The sequence below is a fragment of the Manacus vitellinus genome, unplaced genomic scaffold, assembly GCF_001715985.3.
Source record: "Manacus vitellinus isolate BGI_N305 unplaced genomic scaffold, ASM171598v3 scaffold_11_pilon, whole genome shotgun sequence".
Lineage (NCBI taxonomy): Eukaryota > Metazoa > Chordata > Aves > Passeriformes > Pipridae > Manacus > Manacus vitellinus.
The window spans coordinates 17,569,825-17,591,559 of NW_021938895.1; the positions used below are offsets into that span (position 1 = coordinate 17,569,825).

The 21,735-nt window shown below is 38.0% G+C and overlaps 1 protein-coding gene across 2 annotated transcripts in view; it reads left to right on the forward strand.

Annotated features, from left to right (window-relative positions):
• DLGAP2 (DLG associated protein 2) overlaps positions 1-21,735 on the forward strand; it is a 152,624-nt gene that overhangs the window by 113,655 nt on the left and 17,234 nt on the right. For both annotated transcript variants that reach the window (XM_018088891.2, XM_008932727.3), the window contains exons 8-10: positions 8,321-8,670; positions 19,686-19,771; positions 20,924-21,339. In XM_018088891.2, the coding sequence (XP_017944380.1) occupies positions 8,321-8,670; positions 19,686-19,771; positions 20,924-21,339 (852 nt within the window). The remainder of the gene's footprint in view (positions 1-8,320; positions 8,671-19,685; positions 19,772-20,923; positions 21,340-21,735) is intronic.

A 21,735-nucleotide genomic window follows, 5' to 3' on the forward strand; every position in this document is an offset into this window, starting at 1 on the left:
ATTTTTATTAAAAAAAAAGAACAAAAAACTTTGCCTTTAAAAAATAATTTTGCCTTACCCCAGTAAATTCTAATTGAGGTCACATGTCATACTACTGGCTTCAGTCTTTTTTCACAAGTGCTATATAGATTCTGTTCAGCAGAGAGATATCAAAAATAGACGTCACTTAAAAAATAGTTTTTATATGGGACTTGTTTGACAGCAGTTTCAGTGATATGCTATTTTGAAAAACTCTTAAAAAGTTTCATATAAGAAACACAATTCTTGTCTATGTAAACAATATGTTAATATAATGGCTTCTATCCTGAGCTGGTGTGAATTGGTCTGATTCCACCAACTTGAATATCAACATCTGCAGTGAGATTAACAGCATGGTCTAGTCCAGTGCCTAAAACCATGCAAGTAATTTAAAAACTACAGAAATACAGAAGGGTGGCTTTTTATACCTCTGTGAAGCTAGAAAGGTACCTTGGGCCAACCTAGTACTGGCTGCTATGTGGTAGCTTCAGCAGAAATGATCAAGGAGTAGAAAATTATGTTTCAGTCATTAATGCAAATTCCACTCAGGTTTACTTTACCAGCCAGCTCACAGGGGATGTGGAGCGGGGGAGATGAAGTTCCCACCTTTTCAGTGAACACAGGGAACAGAAGACTGGAGTGATTATGTCCCAGTACAGACCTGTTCTGTCACAGGGACAGAGCTTTTGGCTGGAGCTTATCTCACCCCTTTAGGCATTTCATAGAAACATAGAATTGTTAAGGTTGGATAAGACCTTAACATCATCGAACTTCAACCTTTGACTGAACAGCACCATGTCAATTAAATCATATCATCAAGTGCCAGGCCCAGCTGTTTCTCCAGGGATGGTGACTTTCAAAATTAGATGTCCTGATCTGAGCTGATTTTCCTTTATTCTCTTTATGGCTGACAGAAAAGAGCATAGGATGATTCATTTCCTGGTAAAATAAGCATCTAAGAATGGTGAGAATTGCCCCCAGAATTGCTTATTTTTCTCACAAAAATTCTAAAAGACATCAGGCAACTAACTTAGACCTGGATGACTGATTTTTTTCAGTGACTAATGTGAGGTGAGATGAATTCCCATGTATAGTTCTCAAAAAACTATCTTGAAGGTATGATGTAATTCACTGTTACTAAAAGACCTTACTTAAAATACTGGCACAGAATAAATGCAGCATTTTGCCCTCATGGACTATGGCAGCATGAGACCACCAATTAACATCTGATTTAGGGTGTAACAAATATCCAGGTTTACTTAATCATAAGACATGTAAAATGATCCAGCGGGAAAAAACGTTATGAAGTTATAGATGCCCGCTACCCAGACAGTGCTTTGGGTTATGTAGTTTAAATAAAATGCAGCCCATCATATAAACTGTGCTGGTAAAACTCATCTGGGTATAAACAGTCTTTCCAAGAAAATATCTCATAAAATTTTCACTCTGAGTATATCACTGTTTCTTATTGCTTAATCTGAAAAGGAAGAAACAGGGTCTTTTCAGAGATATCCAAGCTCAAGACTTTCTACTGTGAAACTGTCTGGTTGCTTTACTGACTAGGATTCGTTGTGGAGGGCTGAATGGGAAAAGGGAAGAAGCAGGAAGATAGGTTAATAACTAAAGTATGTCTCTGATTATGTTAGAGGGAAAATTATTCAAAATTCAATTAGAAGAATTATCTTAATTAAAGCCAAAATTATCTCTTGAATTTCAAGCACAGTATGACATTGGTAAGTTTTAATGACTACTTTTGCAAGGTTGAATCTCCTTACAAATAAAAAAACCCAAAACCCTACTCTCAATTACCTTATAAGTGGAGAAAGTCTTGCACATGGAAAGCCCTCAGAAATTACAGGATCTTTCACTACCAGAGCAGCAAGCAAAGGTGTAGACCTATTCAGGGAGCAGCAAAGGACTGGAGAACCCTGGACTGTATGTGACATTTCCCTCACCTGCCCTACACTCATACACAGCCACTGTTTCAACTAAGTTCAAAGTGTGTGTTTGAGAAGTACTCTGAAGGACTTGCATTTACATTCAGTTAGCAATGCTTAGGGTCACATAATGGAGCAAATCATGCTTTTTTAGTGTGCAGCCTGAGCACAAACTGCTCCAGCATTGAAAAGAGAAAGTAGACCCCAATCACCAGTGTAGGTCTTTGAGGTAGACACTGATGGCCCACATTGAAAATGGCAGACTTGGATCCAAACAGACTGATTTACCTTAAGGTTTTCCCCTCATTCTAATAGATATATTTTCTTAATTAAATACCAGAGGCTACCACATGTCAAAACTAAGCATTTCTAAATCTTATTGTTATGACTCAACTTTAAAGGTTTTTCTGATTCAAGAAGGAAAACCCTTGCTAACATTTCAGAATTTGACTATAAGGAAAGTAGATTTCCTTTGTACAGTTAAACTGGCCTGTTTGACACTACTGTCTCCTTTTAATAGTGTTTGGCATTGAAGACCAGTGTAAATGGAAGTTATAAAGAGATATATAAAGAGATGTGTCCCAAAACCCTCTTTTTTAAGTAGGGACTTGTATTTTTATTTTTGACATCCTTGGTTTGGTAGAAAAATTATCAAACAATTGATTCCTTTTGTAAGAAATGAACTCTTTTAGTGTCTGAGATTTTTTTTTCTCCAAAGTCACTTTTGATTTCTTAATGGTCTTTTAATGTTCATCATTCTTTGTTTTGAGAAGTAACTGTTATGCATCCATACATACATTTTTATTTTAAGAGTAACTTAGAGGTTGTAATGACTGGGATGGAGCACAGTGAAGAGATTTCAGGACTTTTCAAGGACAGTCATGTTAGCTGGGACTTTCAAAGCCTTTGGTTAGAACAGTATACACCATGGTCAAAATACTATCCCAATAACTGAGTACTCTTTTGATAGAGTTAAATTTGATCATGGCCTTTCATTATGAGAAGGTCTCTTTTTCCTCTTCTGAAATGGTTTCAGGGCTGGCATTCACCTTCCCTGTGCAAAGCAGAAGATCTAGTGCTCTTGTGTTTCTCTTGGTACTGGGGTTCTTCAGAGAAGCCCTGTCTGCCTGCAGCAACATGCCCCTGGGAGCTGTGCCTCCAGGGCAGTTCCACACTCCCTGCAGAGTAATTATCCTCTTTCTGAAGAAGCTTCCTTACAAAACAGAAAATTCAGTTTACTCCTGCCATGTGTCATAAGGGACAACCATTTCCTTTAATTGATGGTGCTTTCATGTAAATTCATCATCCAGTTAACTTTGTGATCTCAGCCTAAATAATGTTATTTTGACTAAGTGGTTAATGGTCATATTGATTTGTAAAATCCCCTCCGGTGATTCTATCTTGCAAATGGACCAACAGTGGTGATTTATTAAAAGGCTGCTTTTTGAAAGGTGTTCTGAATGTAGCCTACAGCAGCTGCTCTTTCATCAAATATATCCCTCCTTCTGCCTTCTGTCGGCGAATATCTCTTGCTAACCCGAAGTTATACCTAAATTGAATTATTTTAGTAATTCTGTTTCTAGTACAAACTGTGTTGGCACTGAAATATGGGGCAGAGTAACTGTCTTATTTCTATGGCTGTATTAACAGTAACCTTAAGCAAGTTTAGACAAATGCAGTGTAGATTAAGAGGGATATTCTGCTTCCAGCTATATCAGTTAAATTTTTAAAAATCCTGTTACTGGTATTGTCTTCCTGGCTACTCTGTGGTATTGGCATAATGCCTGATGCTCTGGTTCTGACTGGTGCTGCCTGGCTAGCATCACACAGCACATAAGCAGAATGAATGTGATTTACAGAACAGGTCATTTGTAGCCACTTGTGTGTCAAATTCAGCATTGACAGACAATCTTATATATGTGTGGATCATCTGGCAGTTAAGATATCAATCCTTACAAAACCAATTTGACATATTACACTTTTTCCTGATGGGTATCGAATTAATACATGTTATGCTGCATTGATACCTGCTCACTTCTCCTGAACAATTTATACCTGATTTATATTTAATCTGATCCACTATGAAGCAGCACAGAAACATTTTGTTTTCTCTCTATTTCTCTAACAGTGTACTTCCTTAAAGGAAAATTCAGGGGAGCCAGTTGCACATGTTTATGTTGAAGTGGGACAAGTACCTGAACGGTTAATAATTTGATTCAAATGGAAGTCTGAAATACCCATATGAGTTAGAATTAGAACTGGGTTTTACCATTTTTAGAATTTTTGATTGATTATTAGAAACTAATAGATGGAGATATCCTGTATCTTATTAACTTTAAAAAATATTTTCCCTACTTCATTAAAATAGGCAAAAAATAAATTCTGCTTTCAATATCAAGCTAACATTTGAATATACCTGGAAGGAAAATTTTAGCTTCTCTTTCATAATCCCTTCTGTGTTTAGTTTATTTATGAAAAAAACATTTACCTCTTGGGTCATCTACTTTCTTTTTCTTTGCATTTCAGAGCAGCTATAGATTTTACAAACAGCATGGCAGAAGGCTGTTGCTTTTACTTTACTTTGCTCAGCAGCAGCACTGGTGAGAGAAATATCAGGAGTGTTCAGGATATGCACAGTAAAACCACTCAGAAAACTAAAGAAATCAGAAATCTTTGGTCATCTTCCATGAGCACCAGAAATAACTGAAGGTTATCCAGAATTGATGCTTTATATGTCTGAACATGGAACAGGCTTGCTGAAGTCCACAATTTAAATCAGTCTGAAGCAATCCCGTGGCAGCTCTGCCCTCCTGGTGCTTTGCTATTGGAGACCCCTGCCTCATGCTGGGTCTCATCCCTCACTGTCATGGTGCCTCTGACACCCAGCTTGTTCTGACTGAAGACAAGGATCCTCCATACCAGTCTTCTTGTTCCCTGTTCAGCTTTCACCACTAGTACCCTGGATGGAGTTACTGGGGCACTGTCCTCAGCCAGGACTCAGTACTCCAGGGCTGCATTACCCAGCACCAACCCTCCCTGTGGGAATTACAAAATCTAGCACAGCTCTGGAGTTTGCAGAATGATGCACCAAAAAAGGAGGAAGACACAAAGCAGCACTCAGGTTTTCTACACTTGCTTTGGACTAATAACTACTAAGGCAAATAAAATTTGCAAAGCAGCAAATGATTCAAAGCAGCAAATGATGCAAAGCTGACAGGAGCTCCTGTCCACCAGCATACCAAGGGGGTGATAAATAAAAAGGAAGTTCATTTTCTATTAGGAGAAGGAAATGTTTCTCCCCATATATAATGTGCGCCAGGACCAAGAATTGGACATGATAGACAAACGTTACTGTTGATAACTGTAATATTCACAGATGTAATTATTTATGGAAACAATTTGAAAGTGACAAAAAATTTCATGCTTCAGACCTCAAGGCAATACTTATTCAAACCTAAACCCAAGCATGAACAGTAAACTATGTATTACTGGGTTACTTTCTCCTTTACCAAACCCCTAATCTATTATGTAGTCATCTTTTAAGTCAGCAACATATACCAAGTTTGCCTGAGACAAGTCTTAGTCACATTATTCACCAAAGTTATCCTATTTACTTTACTAGAACCACTTGAATGATTAAAGCAAATAGAATTTGGTGGCAAGATTTGCCTCACAAATGCATGTCTCCACCTGATGTTGTCAGTCTCCAATTAGTCCCAGATTTCTGTGTCTCTGAAACTGTTGTTCCAGATATGAACTCATTAACTGTGTAGAGATGGATTTTTTTATTCCCTGCTCAGTATTTGATCTCTGTGACTGTAGCTTAGGAATTAATCGGATTTCTTCTTGCCATATTTCACTCTAAATATGTAGCCAATTTCTCACAAGCTTCCAGTCTTTCCTCTGATTTCTTCTACTTGTTGGGATTTTTAAATCCTGTTTAGTGTTCATGATCAAATACTTGCCAGAATACTGCAGTTACTCTAATACTTGATGGCTTTAAAACGTCACCACACTGAAAGAATCAGAAATTTCTAGAATAAAATATTCAGTCCTGGGGGGGAAAAAGGGAGAGGGGGAAGCAAGTTGGTTTGGTTTTGCCACAAGGAGAATTTTTCTTTTTTAGAAATGTAAATGAAGATTAAGTTAGCTATGAAGGTTGCAACAGAAGTTTAACATTTATATTCATTAGACAGAGAAGTGATCTGCTGCCCAAGTAGTAGGGATATACTTACTTGTGATGTTTCATTATCACATTTACCATATGTTTCATTTTTCACTGCTATTCTTTTGCATGAAGACAGACAGTAAAAAACAGTAAAGTAGTTATAACAGTGATAACCTGTCTTATGTTATAGGTAAAATTGTCTTCACTCACCCTATTTCACCCCATTGTCTCTATTTCTAATTTTTGCCAGCACTTTGATCACTTGCATCTACATTTGCAGGGAGAAGGTGAGGGAGCAGCATTATGGCTACTGTCTTATTGGAAACATTCCTTAGAGCCACTGCTTGAGCTCATTAGACACTATCCTGATTTCCAGGCTTTACAGCCCCTCCCTTCTTCTATGAACTTTCTGTATTCCCCAAAGCATCTTAAAAATTTCAGGTTCTCTTCCTTCTTAACTGCTGTTACAAAAGTGACAGAAGATAAGATTGGTGATAGGACAACAAAATGGCACTTCAAAAAACACCCAGTCTTAGAATCCGAAGAGCATGCTTCACGTGTTTTACGTGTTTCACTCTGTTAGAGCAATTTAGCTCAGAGCAAGACTCTAGATCTTTACCAGAATTGAGCAACATCAGTAGTAATTCAAAGTGTTCTTTAAATGAAGGTTTTTACTTCCCAGCTCTGCCTTACTGTGTTTTATATATGACCACCCTTTTATTTATGATTATCAAGAATTAGTGTTTAAAAGTTGTTTTCTCTAGGCTCACTTTTCACATACGCTGGCCTGGTGACACAGGCTCAGCAGTTCCCAGGTGTTAATAAATTCTTAAGTTGCTCTCTTCACTCTAGAAAGCTGCAACATATCCGTATATCAAAAAGCACAACTGGAGAGGCTGACTTCAGCACTCATCAGCCAGTATTTGTGTAATGGGAAGAGGAATTCTTGTAGAATCCTTTTTGGACTCAAGTAATCCCAATTCCAAGGTTACCTGAGTAATGTCAATGCATTTAGTAACACCAGAAAAAGGCAAACTTTTTCCTTAAGTCATTCAGTCACTCTGCATGTATATATCATGTTGTTTCAGCATTATCAATATCATAGAATCATAGAATCACAAAATGGCCTGGGAAAACAAAGCAATTTACTTTATCTTCTCGTAACTATGCAAGAAGTTAATTAGACTTGGTTTTTCCACACAGGAACACAGACAGACATATCACAATGCAATTTTTAACACTTGCTAATTTTATGAATTATGATTATATGTGCTTTGTGAAAAATACTCTTCCATTACAGAAATGCTCTTTTTAGTACCAGAAGAGTATAGTGTGCTTAGACAATTAGAAAATTCAGCTGTGTGATATTAATGACTACATATTAATCTCTATGAAATTTCTAAAATTTTGTAAGGAAGCAGTATTGGCACAGCTCTGCATCTGTAGAGCTTTCTTGGATGTTTTATTGAGCCTTATGCTGCAAGACAGGATCTGTGTTAAACCAACCTCACTACTGCTCTGCTCATCGAAGTCTTAGTAGCTTTGCATATATTATAATAGTTTTTACATGCCTTGAATTTCTTTTTATTAACTCTATTGTGGATATTTTAAAAATATATGCCTCTTACACAAGTCAGTAGCCAACCTTACCTAATTCCAATCAGTGCATCGGGAAGTATTTTAAAAGGTTGAAGTGTGGCATACCATAAAGAAGTTACTGAATAATATTTTGTTCCAGTATACTGAGGCTACTTTCTTAATACACTGTATCCATACAGAGCTCACAGTTCCGATGATAAGAAGAGGGAAAAAAAATTTTCCTTTACTTCTCTTATGAGCGTTATCCCATGTGGGTACAACCTCAGAAGCCCCAATGTGTACCTACCCAGCACAAATCTTAACACACATATCCTCACTAACTCTCTTTCATCTTCACTGTAATCTGGGTCTCCCATTTCCACTCCTTCCTTACTGGTTGAAATAAAATATTTCTGTGGATACCCATCTGACTCTGAGAGACACTTTCAACTAATAGTGAGATTCACAAAAAACACTATGTTGCCTCATCATAATTTTTAAGTAGCAGAATCTTAAGGTGATTTCTGTTGTGAAGTTTCCATCCGATTAATCTTGATTTCTCTCTCTTTTTTTTTCTTGTTTTATTTTTATCTTTTTTTTCTTTAAATTCTTTCCATAGCTGTAACTTATACAAGTTACAAAAAAACACCACCACCGGTACCCCCTCGTACCACTTCCAAGCCCCTGATCTCAGTGACGGCACAGAGCAGCACAGAATCCACCCAGGATGCCTATCACGACAGCCGGACTCAGAGGATATCCCCGTGGCCGCAGGACGGGCGAGGGATGTACAACTCCACCGACAGTTTGGACAGCAACAAGGCCATGAATCTCGCCTTGGAGACTGCAGCCGCACAGCGCCACGCGGCCGAGGGCCAGAGCACCTCCATACGGACCAGCGACAAGGCCATCTTGGTGACAAAAGCAGAGGAGTTTCTTAAGAGTCGGCGTTCCTCTATAGGGATTCAGGTAGCCTATCATTAACATCTGCCTGTGATGAATTTCTTGTCTTCTGTCTGGAAATAGCATAGAATGAGTCATTCAGCTTCACTGGCTCTAATAATCTAACAAACAACCCCTGGCTGCTTGGTGTTAATTGTGATTCACATCATGGCAGCATGGCTGTGCAGAAAAGTCTTTGGCTAATACACTGTACCTGAAAGAAAATGAATGAATAAATCTCTAGGGAGGTTACCTGTCATTAACACTTGATATGAAAATTATACTGCAGAGCTACAGGTGAACAACATGTTCATCTCCTTCTCTCTATGAATTCACAGTCCTTTTTATAGAACTATGCCAGCTTCAAAATGCTTGACTCTATTTTTTCCATTATCTTTCTCTTTTGACCTTGGAAAATGTGTAATGCCACTCGATCTTCAATTATTCTCCCTAAAAAGAGCCCCCCTGCCCATACTTGTAGTTGTGCTGGAAAGAAGGTACCAAGGAAGAGAAAGAAATACAGCATATTTCATTACTGGCCATAGGCAAACACAGTCTTAAAGCATTCTTCCGTTTGTCCACCAAAACCCATGATATTTATTTCACCTGAAAAAACATGTGTCAGACTGTGGAAAGCTCAGTCAAGTTCTATTGTTTCAGGTAAATGAAATAAGACAATTCCAAATGCAAATTTTGATTGCTATTCCTTCTACTAAATGGAAAGTACTAGATAGCTGGCAATGGTCATTTGTTTAAATCTCTAGAATATACCAAGTAGCAATAAAAATCAGAAAGTTGAGCTTGCAGAGAATGTAAAATCCTTTGAGATAGAAGTAAAGGAAGATTTAGGCTTCTGTTTTGATGAATATTTCCCTTTATATCACTGGGGTTCACTTCTGTGTTAAAAATATCTACTTTTGCTAGATCGGCTATAGAGGAAATGCAATTTATTTTGTTATAGCTATAGGTATTGTGGCAACAGTAACATAGATCTTGAGAAGGTAATAACCCATGTAAAAAAAGCCCAGCGAGTGACTGTGTATTGGAAATATACAAGAATTTACATGGAAGTATATTATTTTCTTTAAAAAGTAATTCCATTTCCATTAATTTCACTGTATACTTAGAGAGAACTGTTTGGGTTAAGCATGTAACAGCTACTGATGGAACTTCACAGGTTAACATTTTAGTGTGGCGTAATTTTGCTGTTCCATTATGTATTAGACTAATGGGAAGGAATCAGCTTTGACAGCAACCTGTTTGTCCATTTCTTGGCGTAAAAGCATTTCCTTCTGATTTTCCAGATGCAGAAGGGTAGAATGTAATATAACAACAATGGTAAAATATTCAGATGGATACTTTTCAAATGTTTTACAAAGTAATTAGTGTATCCCAAATTGTTCAGAGAAGGAGCTTAGAGATAACATGGAAAAGCTCAAAGGAGCAGCAAGTAATCTTTGCTACCTTTTAGCCCCTAACCTGAAGCTTACTTTTCAAAAACAAACAGTACCTAGTGTTCTTCTTATCCCTTCTTAACAACAACTGTGCACAATTATATTTATCAGTGTTGGTGTCTTGATTTGGTCACTCCTGATATTCCAGAAATTAATTCTGGAACTTTGATTACATCACTTGATCTTGTTTATTACTGCAGGTGATGACCAGTACTTTTCACTGGTCTCTGACCCATCTTTATATGTGCTGTGTTTAATAATATGTTCTTATTCACAAAAACACCCGTGCAATGATTTGCAGGAAGGCAGCAGATCTTCCGTAGCAACTTGTCATCTGATGCTTGGCCTGTAATAGTGGTCCTCGGGTGCACACGTGGAAAAAGACAAATACTGTTTGCAACAGCAGGTCTTAGAAGGACAAGCTATTTGTTATCTTTTGAGAAGTACAAGCTGCTTGGTTGTACCATTTGGCATTAGATAAGATTATATTTGCAACAGTAGCCTGAGAACACATTCTAGTTGTTTAGGATTTTTTTCAGCAGTAAGTTTCAAACTTCACATTAGTGAAAAAAATACATTTCTGCAGTATTTTTAAATAGGAAATGCATTTTGTTATACTACTATTACCAGGTTTGTATGGAATGAAAATACAGCGGAGAACATTCTTATCGCAAACTACACAAATAGAAATTTATGCGCTCAAAATACACTTGAAGTATTTAATTTCTTTTAGTCTTCTGCGTCAAAGTACCTTGGAAAAGGATGTTTTTTATTTGCATATTTCCTTGATTGACTAAATAACTTGTTTTCTCATTAGCATTCCATGCCAGGGTAATGCATTGAATTTGCATTTATTTGCATTAATTAATTTGCTATCAGGATGGTTTTATTTGTGCGTTTCTTAATGTTCCATTCCTTTAACACACTGATGTGGGAATGCTTGCCAGCGGAGCTTCATACAGGAGCAGAAAGGCACAAAGGTACAGAGTGACCAGCGATGCTGCTGCGTGTGGAAATACTATGGACCCAGCCTAGGGCTCCCATGTCTTTGGTATATATGGTTTGTGTAGTGTGCATGTAGTGAATAGAAGTCCCTTTAGAAAGTCCTGACATACTTAGGCATGTGCCAATAGGATTGGTATTCACATGCACAGAGAGCTCATGCTCCTTGGGAAGCGCTGGACTTAGTATGAAGATCAGTAGCACCCTGTCTGCAGAGACAGAGAACAGCACAAATACAGTAGCCCATCTTACGGTAGGTTAGTCCTATCTCACATGGGAATTTTGAGATAAAAATAAAAAGAAAGCTTCAGAAACAAAGCTTTTCCAGCTGGTGGGCTTTGGGGATTTTTTTGGTTTTGGTTTTGTTTTTTCATTATCATATTTAAATCAAAAGGAATATTGTCAGACATGTCAGTAGGCACTGGGAAAAAAATGTTGATTTCTAAATTCAAATGAATTACAAAATACCGATTTTGAGATTAAAAGTTTAGTCAGCAATATTAAGAATATATATACATATAAAGAATGAAACTCTTGTAACATTAGTAGCAATAAACTTCATATCTGTCTTCTGTCATGACAGCAAAAGACTAATCAAAGTATTTGAATTAAAATGGAAAGTAGAGATCATCAAGAGTAAAATAACCTCTATGTTAGAACGAAGTTGCTGCTAAGATATTTTCCAGGATTTTCCTTACTCTTTTGCCCACCCTGATATATATGCTAATGATTAACATTCAAAATCTGCTCTAGTTATAAACCATTTCATATTAATAGCATTTGGAATGTGAAATATATGAGAAAACATGTCAAGAAATTGTTCCTTATTTATTTCAAGTATTTCAAAATGTACAGTCTTCTGTCAGTCTTCTGAAACATGCGGTTTCTTCTCTATTTAAAAGACATCAAGGCTTCTGAAAATGAACAGAAACCCCATAAATTAATGAGATGGAAATGAATGTTCTAGGTGTGAAGGCTGATTCATGGTGGTATTTTTGGAGACAAACACTAATTGTAGTGTAGAGAATGGACTCTGTCATCTTCATTTATCATCAGGAAATGACACTTCAAAATACCTAGTGGTTTTTTTATAATCTCCAGAATCTACATTAAACAAATCATTCTTATAAATCAAAGGCTGTATCCAGGAGGATTAGTGCAATAATTGGCCTGCTGAATTTTTTTGTGTCAAAAGGAGATCTTCTGGAGGATACTTATATATATATTTAGTAACATTATTCATGTCAAATGGTAAAAACTTTGTTCCCAATATTCTTTAGTCTCAAACTGAAATTTCCCTTTAACACAAAGCATTTTTTACCCCCATGGCACAGGTACTCAGATGAGCATCTACATTTTCTTTGTACTGTTTAGGTTATAACATCCTTGTCAGTGCTCTGCTTCAGTGTACGCATATCCATCAAAAGAAATATTCTCGTTGATTACACTGGTCTTTGGATCATAAATGATCCAAAGTTCTAGAAGTAAGTTTTGTTCATTGTCCTCCTAAAATGACTGTTGGATCGTGCTTTTGTGAGAGAAGTGTGTGAAGTCCTTGGCCTGGAGAAGTCAGTGAATATTTATTGGTTCAGAGCAATTTGCTACTTAGCATTAATTGCACTAAAAAAGTTATGAGCACCCTCTACTCTGTGCATTAATTTCTTGCTACACTCTCATTTTAGTTTGACAGGCATCCCACTTCTAAACCTGTTGTATGATATTCTTGTGGTAATTAGCACTTGCTGTGCCATGCCATGTATTTGAGTGGTCCAGATGTTCTGTTGGGAAGTAGTGGAGCAGCAAAATCGAGCTCTGTGGTGAGGCACAAAAAAATCTCTCAAGCATGGAAGTGTAGGTTTATTTTAGTGGATTTCTAAAAATCATTTTGAAAGAGTATACCCTTTTGGTCTGATAAAAGTATTCCATCACTTAAGGAAAGCAGTAGCAGTGAGTACTGTAGTTTTATTTGCAGTATTTTCCCTACTTTGAAGTCACTGCATACAAATGAGATTTTCCTCTACCTAAGAATGGTTATCTGAATTCACAATTACATGTACTTGACCTAGTGTCAAATATAATGTTTTCTACCCTTTTTTACTCTTGTTATCACTGAGAAGCCTATGCAAGAGAGGAAGGGTGAATTATTTCCCTTCCTGTATATCATCAGAGATTGTTTGTTAAATTCTAATAATAGAATAAATTGGTTACATCAGTGAAAACCCATTGAGGGCACTGAAGTCTCAGAGGGAGAGATAGTGTGGCCTGAAGGACTCTTACTACTAATGTTTATGAGAGATAAGTGAAAGTCACCAGGTTAAAATCTGTTTTCTTATGCATTGAATATATTAACTTCAAGTCTCTCTTAGAGACAGTATGTATGGAAGCTTAGACTGGAATTTTTAAGACACTGCAATATTATGTTACAGTGTCCATGTTTAAGTGCTTGTGTTTAAGAGCAGAATAATGCTATAATACAGAAATAAAGGTTGGTTTTAAATAATTAAAGTTATCAGCTAAAAAAGTATAGTAAATGCTTTGAAGGAATAGTTTAGTTCACGCACCCTTTTCTAGAATGAGTGCCTATGAACAAACTAAGATTGATTATAACAAGAAAGTTATTTGCAATAGTGATTTGAATTTATTCAAATAATTTTGTGTTTGTATAATTTACTTGTAGATCATTTATTACCAAGGCAGTGCCAGTATCTGATAGTTAGTTTTCAAATTTTGAGCTGGATCAGACAGCAGTGACTGATCACAGAGGATTAATAGTATTGTCTGCTCCTTGAATTGGCAGAAAAGGACATGGAGGGGAGTGTTATGTCTTTGTGAAAGGTAAGACATAGAATCATGGAATCATAGAATATCTTGAGTTGGAAGGGACCTACAAGGATCATCGATAAAAGAAATAATTCAAAATGCTCCATTACATATGATATTAATATTATAAGCCTTGTGGATATAACTCCATAAGACATTTTTCATGGGAAAAAATGCTGATCTTTAAAGAACTTTAGCTCTTCATTTGCAATGAGAGAGGAAGATGATGTGCTGTATTAGATCTACTAATTTCTTCTGCTTTTGTCAGTGACTGGCTATTTTTTTATTTCCTCTTCTGTGGGAGACTCCGTCATAATCGCATAGAGATATAATTTTTCACATTATTTAGCTTTGCTGAGATTGGGCCAATTTGCAAATATTAAGGCTTGTAGAACCCATGCAAGTATTAAAAAAATAATGAATCAAGGAGAATAACAACAGATTTATTAAGACTTACTTGAGTTTCAAGAGCCACACAATCAAACCACATGTATTACTTTTTCTCCTCTGCTCATTTGAATCTAGGTTGGCCAATCTGATTAAAGAGATTCCTGCTGTTTTCTAGCAGGAGTCTTTATAATGTCTGTCATTCAGAAATGTAATTTATTTGTTCATTTTTTTTCTTTATGACTGCAAATTATTGTCTTATTTCCTGCTTTTACTTTTGTTGGCATTTGCTTCCATTTTCCATTTTGTTGGTTGTTACAATATTTGCAATCCTAGATTGCACACACGCACATACACGCACAAAAATTGGCATTCACCTGCTGTTACAAGGTGCAGTGAGAAAATGAAAGCATTAAAATATCAAGGCAATCATCAGGTCATTTAGTTAGTGTCAGTTCTGGCAAGCTGGAGGGAAGGATAGTTTGGCAAGGGTTTATATTTAGAGGTAAATAATATAATTTTTATTTTGATACCTGGGCCATCATTTTTCTGATAATTTTGTTTTGAATAAAATTTTAGAGCGTATTACTTCATTTATACCTCTGAATTCTAGATGTCAATTGCATATTGAGTAAATTATTCAGGATTATATCTCTAGGTGAAATGCCAGCAAGAAAGCACTTGAAATCATATAGATGAAAAAGATTTTTTTCTCAATGTGTTGCATCAGTGGAGAGATACCAGCCCATCCAAAATATAAAAGGTAAATCTACCTCCACACATCAAAAGCAGAGTTCAAAAGAAGATCAGCTGTTTACTACTAACCCAAACGATGTAGCTGGCAAAAACAGATACGCTTTCGATATGCAATGCGGAAGAAGAGATTGTGTTGCTGGTCTGCCTGCTTTGTTCCAACAACATCAATTGGACAAATTGATGTTCTCCATAGAGACCTTTCCTTATTTATGTCTTTAGACCATTGTGTTTCCAACAGCACTATGTCTGAGCTGCTCAGACATCCTTGTGAAAACCACAAGTCTATTCTCTGTCAATTGGCTGTTTCTCACCTCCAGAGTGTTACTAGCCATATGTTAGCCCCATGAGTATGATACTGTTGACCTTCCTTAATCTATTTCTGTGTTCAGAAATCTGGCCTCCACCTCATCCCCTAGGACTCAGTAGGTCCCAAGGAGCACAGTATGTAGAAATGGTCATCCTAAGGATATCGCTCTATGGAGGAAGTGCAGTGCTTTAGAAGGAACTGAAAGCAAAGACTGACATGTGTGGAGATATCAGCTTGGCTTCATCTGTCTGGCTTTGTCTCAGGTCAGAACTGGCACACAATGCCTGTCTTTCCATGCTGAGCCATGTGAGCGAGCAGGAGGCCCTGATAAATCCCGCTCTTTGGTGTCCCTGGTGCCATCTCTTCTCTAGGCTGAACAGCCCCAACTCTTTCAGCCTGTCTTCATAGGAGAGGTGCTCCAGCCCTCTGACCATCTTCGTGACCTTCTCTGGACTAGCTCCAGCAGGTCACTATCCTTCTGTTGGGGTCCCCAGAGCTGGGCACAGCACTCCAGGTGGAGTCTCATAAGAGCTTCTTTTGATGCAGCCCAGGATGCCACTGACCTTCTGAACTGCAAGCACACTTTGCCAGTTCACATTCAGTTTTTCAGCCAACAATACCCCCGAGTCCTTCTCCTCAGGGCTGCTCTCAATGCACTCACTGATACTGTATCCATGTTCAGGATTGCCCTTAGCCTTGTTTAACCTCATGAGGTCTGTCTGGATGGCATTCCTTCCCTCCAGCGTGTCAGCTGCACCCAACAACTTGTTGGCATCAGCAAACTTGCCTAGGGTTCACTCAATCCCACTGTCCATATCACTGTCAAAGATGTTAAATACTAGTCCCACTACAGACACCTGAGGGACACCCACCACTTCTTACATGATGGTCTCCACCAGACACCTGGTTTCTCCACACAGACATTGAGCTACACCCTATGAGTGCAACCATCCAGCCAATTTCTTATTCAGTGAGTCCACCCATCAAATCCATGTCTTTCCACTTGAGATACAAAGATGTTTTGTGAGACAGTATCAAGTGTTTTCCACCAGTCCAGGTAGATTACATTAGTCACCGTTCCCTCATCCACCACTGCTGTAACCCTGCTGTAGAAGGCCACCAAATTTTTCAAACATGATTTGCCTTTAGTGAAGCCGTGCTGGCTGTCCAACACAGTCCTAACTGTGGTCCACAACAATTCAGATGTACTGACATCAACTCTATCAGATAGCTGACTATGTCTCCTAAGTCTGCAATGAAATCCCCTAATATCACCTAGTCACTACCAAGACTGGAAATGCTCAGGAGATCAGATTTCCTGTATCACTGTCATCTAGTTTAATAACCACTGCATTTTCTAAGCATAGGAAGATATCTTGATTTTGAGATCACAGTCTTAAGTATCCCTATAATGTCAATTTCCAAATTGCCAAATGCTTTCTGTTCTGTAAAACAGAAATACAGTCTCCTCCTCCAATAAGTGCTTGATAGTGACTCTGTCAGAGATCAAGGGAACTTCTCCGGGTTTTTCTCAAGTGTTACAAGATGCATCCAATATGGCTTGGAAGGCCATGGTGTCTGCTACATTAACAAGATCTTCCAGTCTTCTTATTTACAGAGATGAAATCCCTATTTGAAGACATGCCTTTTCATGGCATTATTTTTTGTAGTTTAAACTCAGTATATTCCTAAATTATGTGTTTAAACTCAGACTGAGTGGCTGCTTTGGGGAATGAACCCCAGTCCCATAGCTCTTAGCAACAGTTTAGACTTCTTAATCACTCCAGATGGTTTCAACATCAAATGGCTTCCTCCAGAAAATGTTTCTTTGCCTCAGACATCATCTTTCTGCTAGTGCTCATACAGTCACACCCAAGAGCCACAGTCTAAGCATTTTGTGTTATCTGCTCTTATTCACTACCACATCATAGAATCACAAAATGGGTCAGGTTGGCAGGGTCCACAGTGGGTGATCTAATCCAACCTCCCTGCTTAAGCAGGGTCATCCTAGAACACATTGCACAGGATTGCATCCAGATGGTTCTTGAGGTATCCCCAGTGAGGGAGACTCTACAACCTCTCTGGCCAATCTATTCCAGTGTGTGATCACCTACACAGTCAAGAAGTTCTTCCTCATATTCAGGTGGAACTTCCTGTGCATCAGTTTTTGCCCATTGCTTCTTGTCCTATTGCTTGGCACCACTGAGAAGAGCCTGGCTCCATCCTTCTGACATCCTCCCTTCAAATACTGATATACATTGATAAGGTCCCCTCTCAGTCATCCCCTCTCCCTTTGACAATAAGTTGACTTCACTCTTCAAAACATGTCCACGTATATTTTAGCTCTCACCACAGTAGTCAAAGCTTCAAGTGTAACTTGCTTCTCTGCTCCCCCTCAACAGGCTACATGAGTATCTCATTCTTGGGCCAGTTAATTCATCTCTAATGAATGTGTTTTTTATGCAGCTTTCCTCATATCACTGAAAGGATATAAGGAAGTGCTTAGTCCCTCACTTAGACCTGAACTTGTTATCTAAGGCTCTTTTGGGCTCTTCTGTGCTATAAATAAGGTTGTCTTTCCTGATAAATACCTCTTGTGCTAAGAAACTGGACTTTATGGCTGTTCTACTTAGAACAATGTTCTTGCAGGAGAGGGTGACCCTCCAAGCAGCTTAGGTTCTCACTTGTGTTGCAGCCAAGACTCTTAACTAGGAAACCCACTTGCCTGTTTTTTTGGTTGGTTGTTCATGCTTTTTTTCCTCCAAGCTGCTACCTCTGTCATTGAGGCTTTTTTTCACTACCAACATCAAGAGGAATCTTTCTTTTTATACTGACAGCACCAAGTCCTGGAGACTCTTACCAAGTCTGATATTTTAGTTCTCTCAATGCACTGCCCATCCAAGTGAATATAGCCAGCTTCCATGCAGCTGCCAAGGTGGAAACAGATGACAGCATGCGCTGTCCCCTAGACCTTATGCAGAATAAATTGAATTACTGGGAGATGTGTCTTTCCTTGACAGTTGCCCCAGTGATAGCCAGAGATTTTGGCAAACCTGTGCCTGATACTACACTGTACAGTTCAAGCATGCCATTAACATTTACTAGAGAGTTTTTGTACTTGCTGTTTTCATGAACATCTCCAAGACACACACAGGTAAATACGAACATGTACTAATTGCTGTCTGGTGTTCCCATCCATGTGAATGTACATGGAGCTATGGCTTAAAGATGGCAAGAGAAGTTACCAGCAATTGGCTTCTTCAAGAAATATAGTCCACATGTACACTCACTTCCCACCCTCCTTCCTCCTTGTCTCTACATCCTTTCAGAAACCCGGTGAGATTTGGACTGTGAGGCTGAGAGATAGCTGAAAAGACCATCAGGCTCTTTCCAGAGGTGCATGTGACTGCTGCAAGAGGAAAAGTTTTCTTGTGTGAATTCACACATGGAGTGTGCATATTGAAAAACTGGTTGCTGATATTATTTTTTTATTTAACAATGAAAATATAATTCAAAAGGAAAGGTCAATTCTGTTCTTTTTTTTTCCCTGCCTGTCCCTTGATTCAGTATAATTTCCATACTGCAGCACTCACTCTGTCTGTGTCAAAGACTTGGGGGTGGTGTGGTGTTGGTGAGTGTTATATAAAATCCCACAGAAACTTGCAAAAGCAATGTGGTCTCAGTTATGAAGAAAATTCTACTGTGAATATATATTGGTAAGCATATTTCAGATGGGAGTACTATAAAAAGTGCATAAATTACTTGCTTGATATAGCATTTTCAGGACTATGTTATTAAGGAAGGTGAGACTGGGCATTCTACTGTATCCCTTACATCATTTAATGGTTTTATATTTGCCAATACAGTTGTCAATAAAATTTCATAGCACCATTTCTTTTTATCACTTGCAAGCTTATGGGGCTACTTGAGATTTTATTTTATTTTGTAAATCAAGAAGTATAATGAGATTTGTTTATAATAATATAAAAAGAGGCTGTCCTGTGGATTCCTCATTCTAAGAACAGCTCTTCCAGACCAAGCTTACTTCCTGATTCCACCAAACTGTGTAATTGCATCTGCTTAGGTTTGAAATAGGGAATTATATGGCAGAACAGAAGTACTTGTGCAAAGCTTTAATAAGACAGCACACCAATGCAATGATACCAGGCTGAATACCTATTACATTTATCTTACTGTGCTAGGTGTTTCTTAGTGGTAAGAGATTAAATATATAATTAATTTTGAATGAGTGTGTGTAGAAATAGTGCTAAGTTGTCAATGCTAACTCTGCAGATGTATCTTTTGTGTTGAATTAGGTGGAAACAGCAACTGACTCAGACACTGAAAGCAGAGGCCTACGGGAATACCACTCTGTTGGAATACAAGTGGAAGATGAAAAACGGTAATTCAAGCATGTAGAAAAATCTGTAGTCTTTTATAACACAACACACATTTGTAAACAGAGTTAATAACAAGCGTCTGGCAAGTGCTGCTCCTAAATAATTCACAAAGCCAAATTTATATGCATGCTTGTCATTTGGTAAAATTTGTAGAGATTACTTAGCAGTTGCTTCATATTTAGCTAAATTTCCAGTTTTTAATTGGAAGGAAGGAAGTGAAAGTATTAAATTGAACTAGTGGCTTAATATAATTTCATTATTGGCAGAACAAATACGAGGAGCTGTATATTGGAACAGTCTTCCTTCAATAGGACCCCTCATGCTGATCCAGGCTTTCCCCATCCACACAAGGAGATATACCGGTTAGGATGTAATCCATGATACCTTTTTCCTAAATTAGAATCAGTTTTTACACTTATTCAGTCCTCTAGTTTTGTAGAGATACTGGCCCATCTACTAACCCACAGGTTATCCCTGGTAGGCACTGCTTGTCAAGTGCTGGACTGAGACCATTGTCTCATTTCACAGCAGCTGTCAGACAGTATCTGGTTGCTAATTGCCTTTTGCTGTCATTGACTAGAAGTAATTTGAGACAATAGGCTCAGATGTGAAAAGATTTCACAAATAATCTCTGCTTCTCTAACTTTTTAACACAAAGCTTTTCTAAAATGTCATTATTTGGTATCATATAAGAGTAGAAAATCAACCTTTAATGGGCACCCTATAAGCCAAAAAAACCCCCAACCCACAGTCTTAAACCTGCTGCTACTATTTTTCTTTTATTAGAGGATTCTCAAAAGTCCTAGGTTAGCAGATTTTCAGATTTTATCTAACTGAAATTCTTAACATTTGAAATTTTTTTAATATATGTACTTTACAGACATCTATCAGGAAGTTCTAGTTCTGCTAGTTATTTCCAGTTCATTTACTAATGATACATGTTATTTTGTAGTATGAGAGTAAATCAATATTTACTTCCAGAGATAATTTGAATTATTTTCCTTTGTATCCTTGCTCAGATCAATGACGCCACTATGCATTTTGTTTTTCCTCTCCGTTGCTACTCACTGTCTTATTTCAGAGATATGCCTCTGTATTATCACCTATGTTATCTATGTGTCTTAATCTCTTTTCTTTCTTCCCTGTTCACCAAGGCACGGGCGATTCAAGCGCTCAAACAGTGTAACAGCAGCTGTCCAGGCTGACCTGGAACTGGAGGGTTTTCCAGGACACATCACCATGGAAGACAAGGGACTTCAGTTTGGCTCGTCATTCCAGCAGCACTCAGAGCCCAGTACACCCACCCAGTATAGTGCAGTGAGAACTGTACGGACCCAGGGACTGTTCAGTTACAGAGAAGATTATAGGACCCCAGTTGACACAACAAACCTTCCACCACCAGAACCCTGGCTGGAGCCTGCCATGGAGACAGTAGAGACTGGTCGAATGTCACCTTGTCGACGGGATGGATCTTGGTTTATGAAGTTACTACATACTGAAACTAAGAGAATGGAAGGATGGTGCAAAGAAATGGAAAGAGAAGCAGAAGAAAATGATCTTTCTGAAGAAAGTAAGAACAATGTTTTTATAGAAGTCTGCTAAAATAAGAAATATGTTAGGATAAAGCTGTGAGCTGTGGTTTTCCTTTACTCATACTGTAGGACCAAAGACTCTCTACAGAACCATAAGGTATAACACTATCCTGCAACTGACTGCACAAGACAGCATTTCCCAGAGTAAGGTTTTGTGGAAGTATTTAAAGACCCAACTTTAGAGTCAAGCACAGGATCAAAGTCTGGTATTAGATACAGCTCAAATGCTGCAATAGCTCCATCTATAACTCCAACTCTGACACATCCTTCACACTCACTTGTATGGCTCCAATGCTTGACCCTTTGCCAGAGCAGGCAGGGTGGTCCTATGGGAACATTGGTTCACCCTTTTCCTGAAACCTGCAATTTTAACT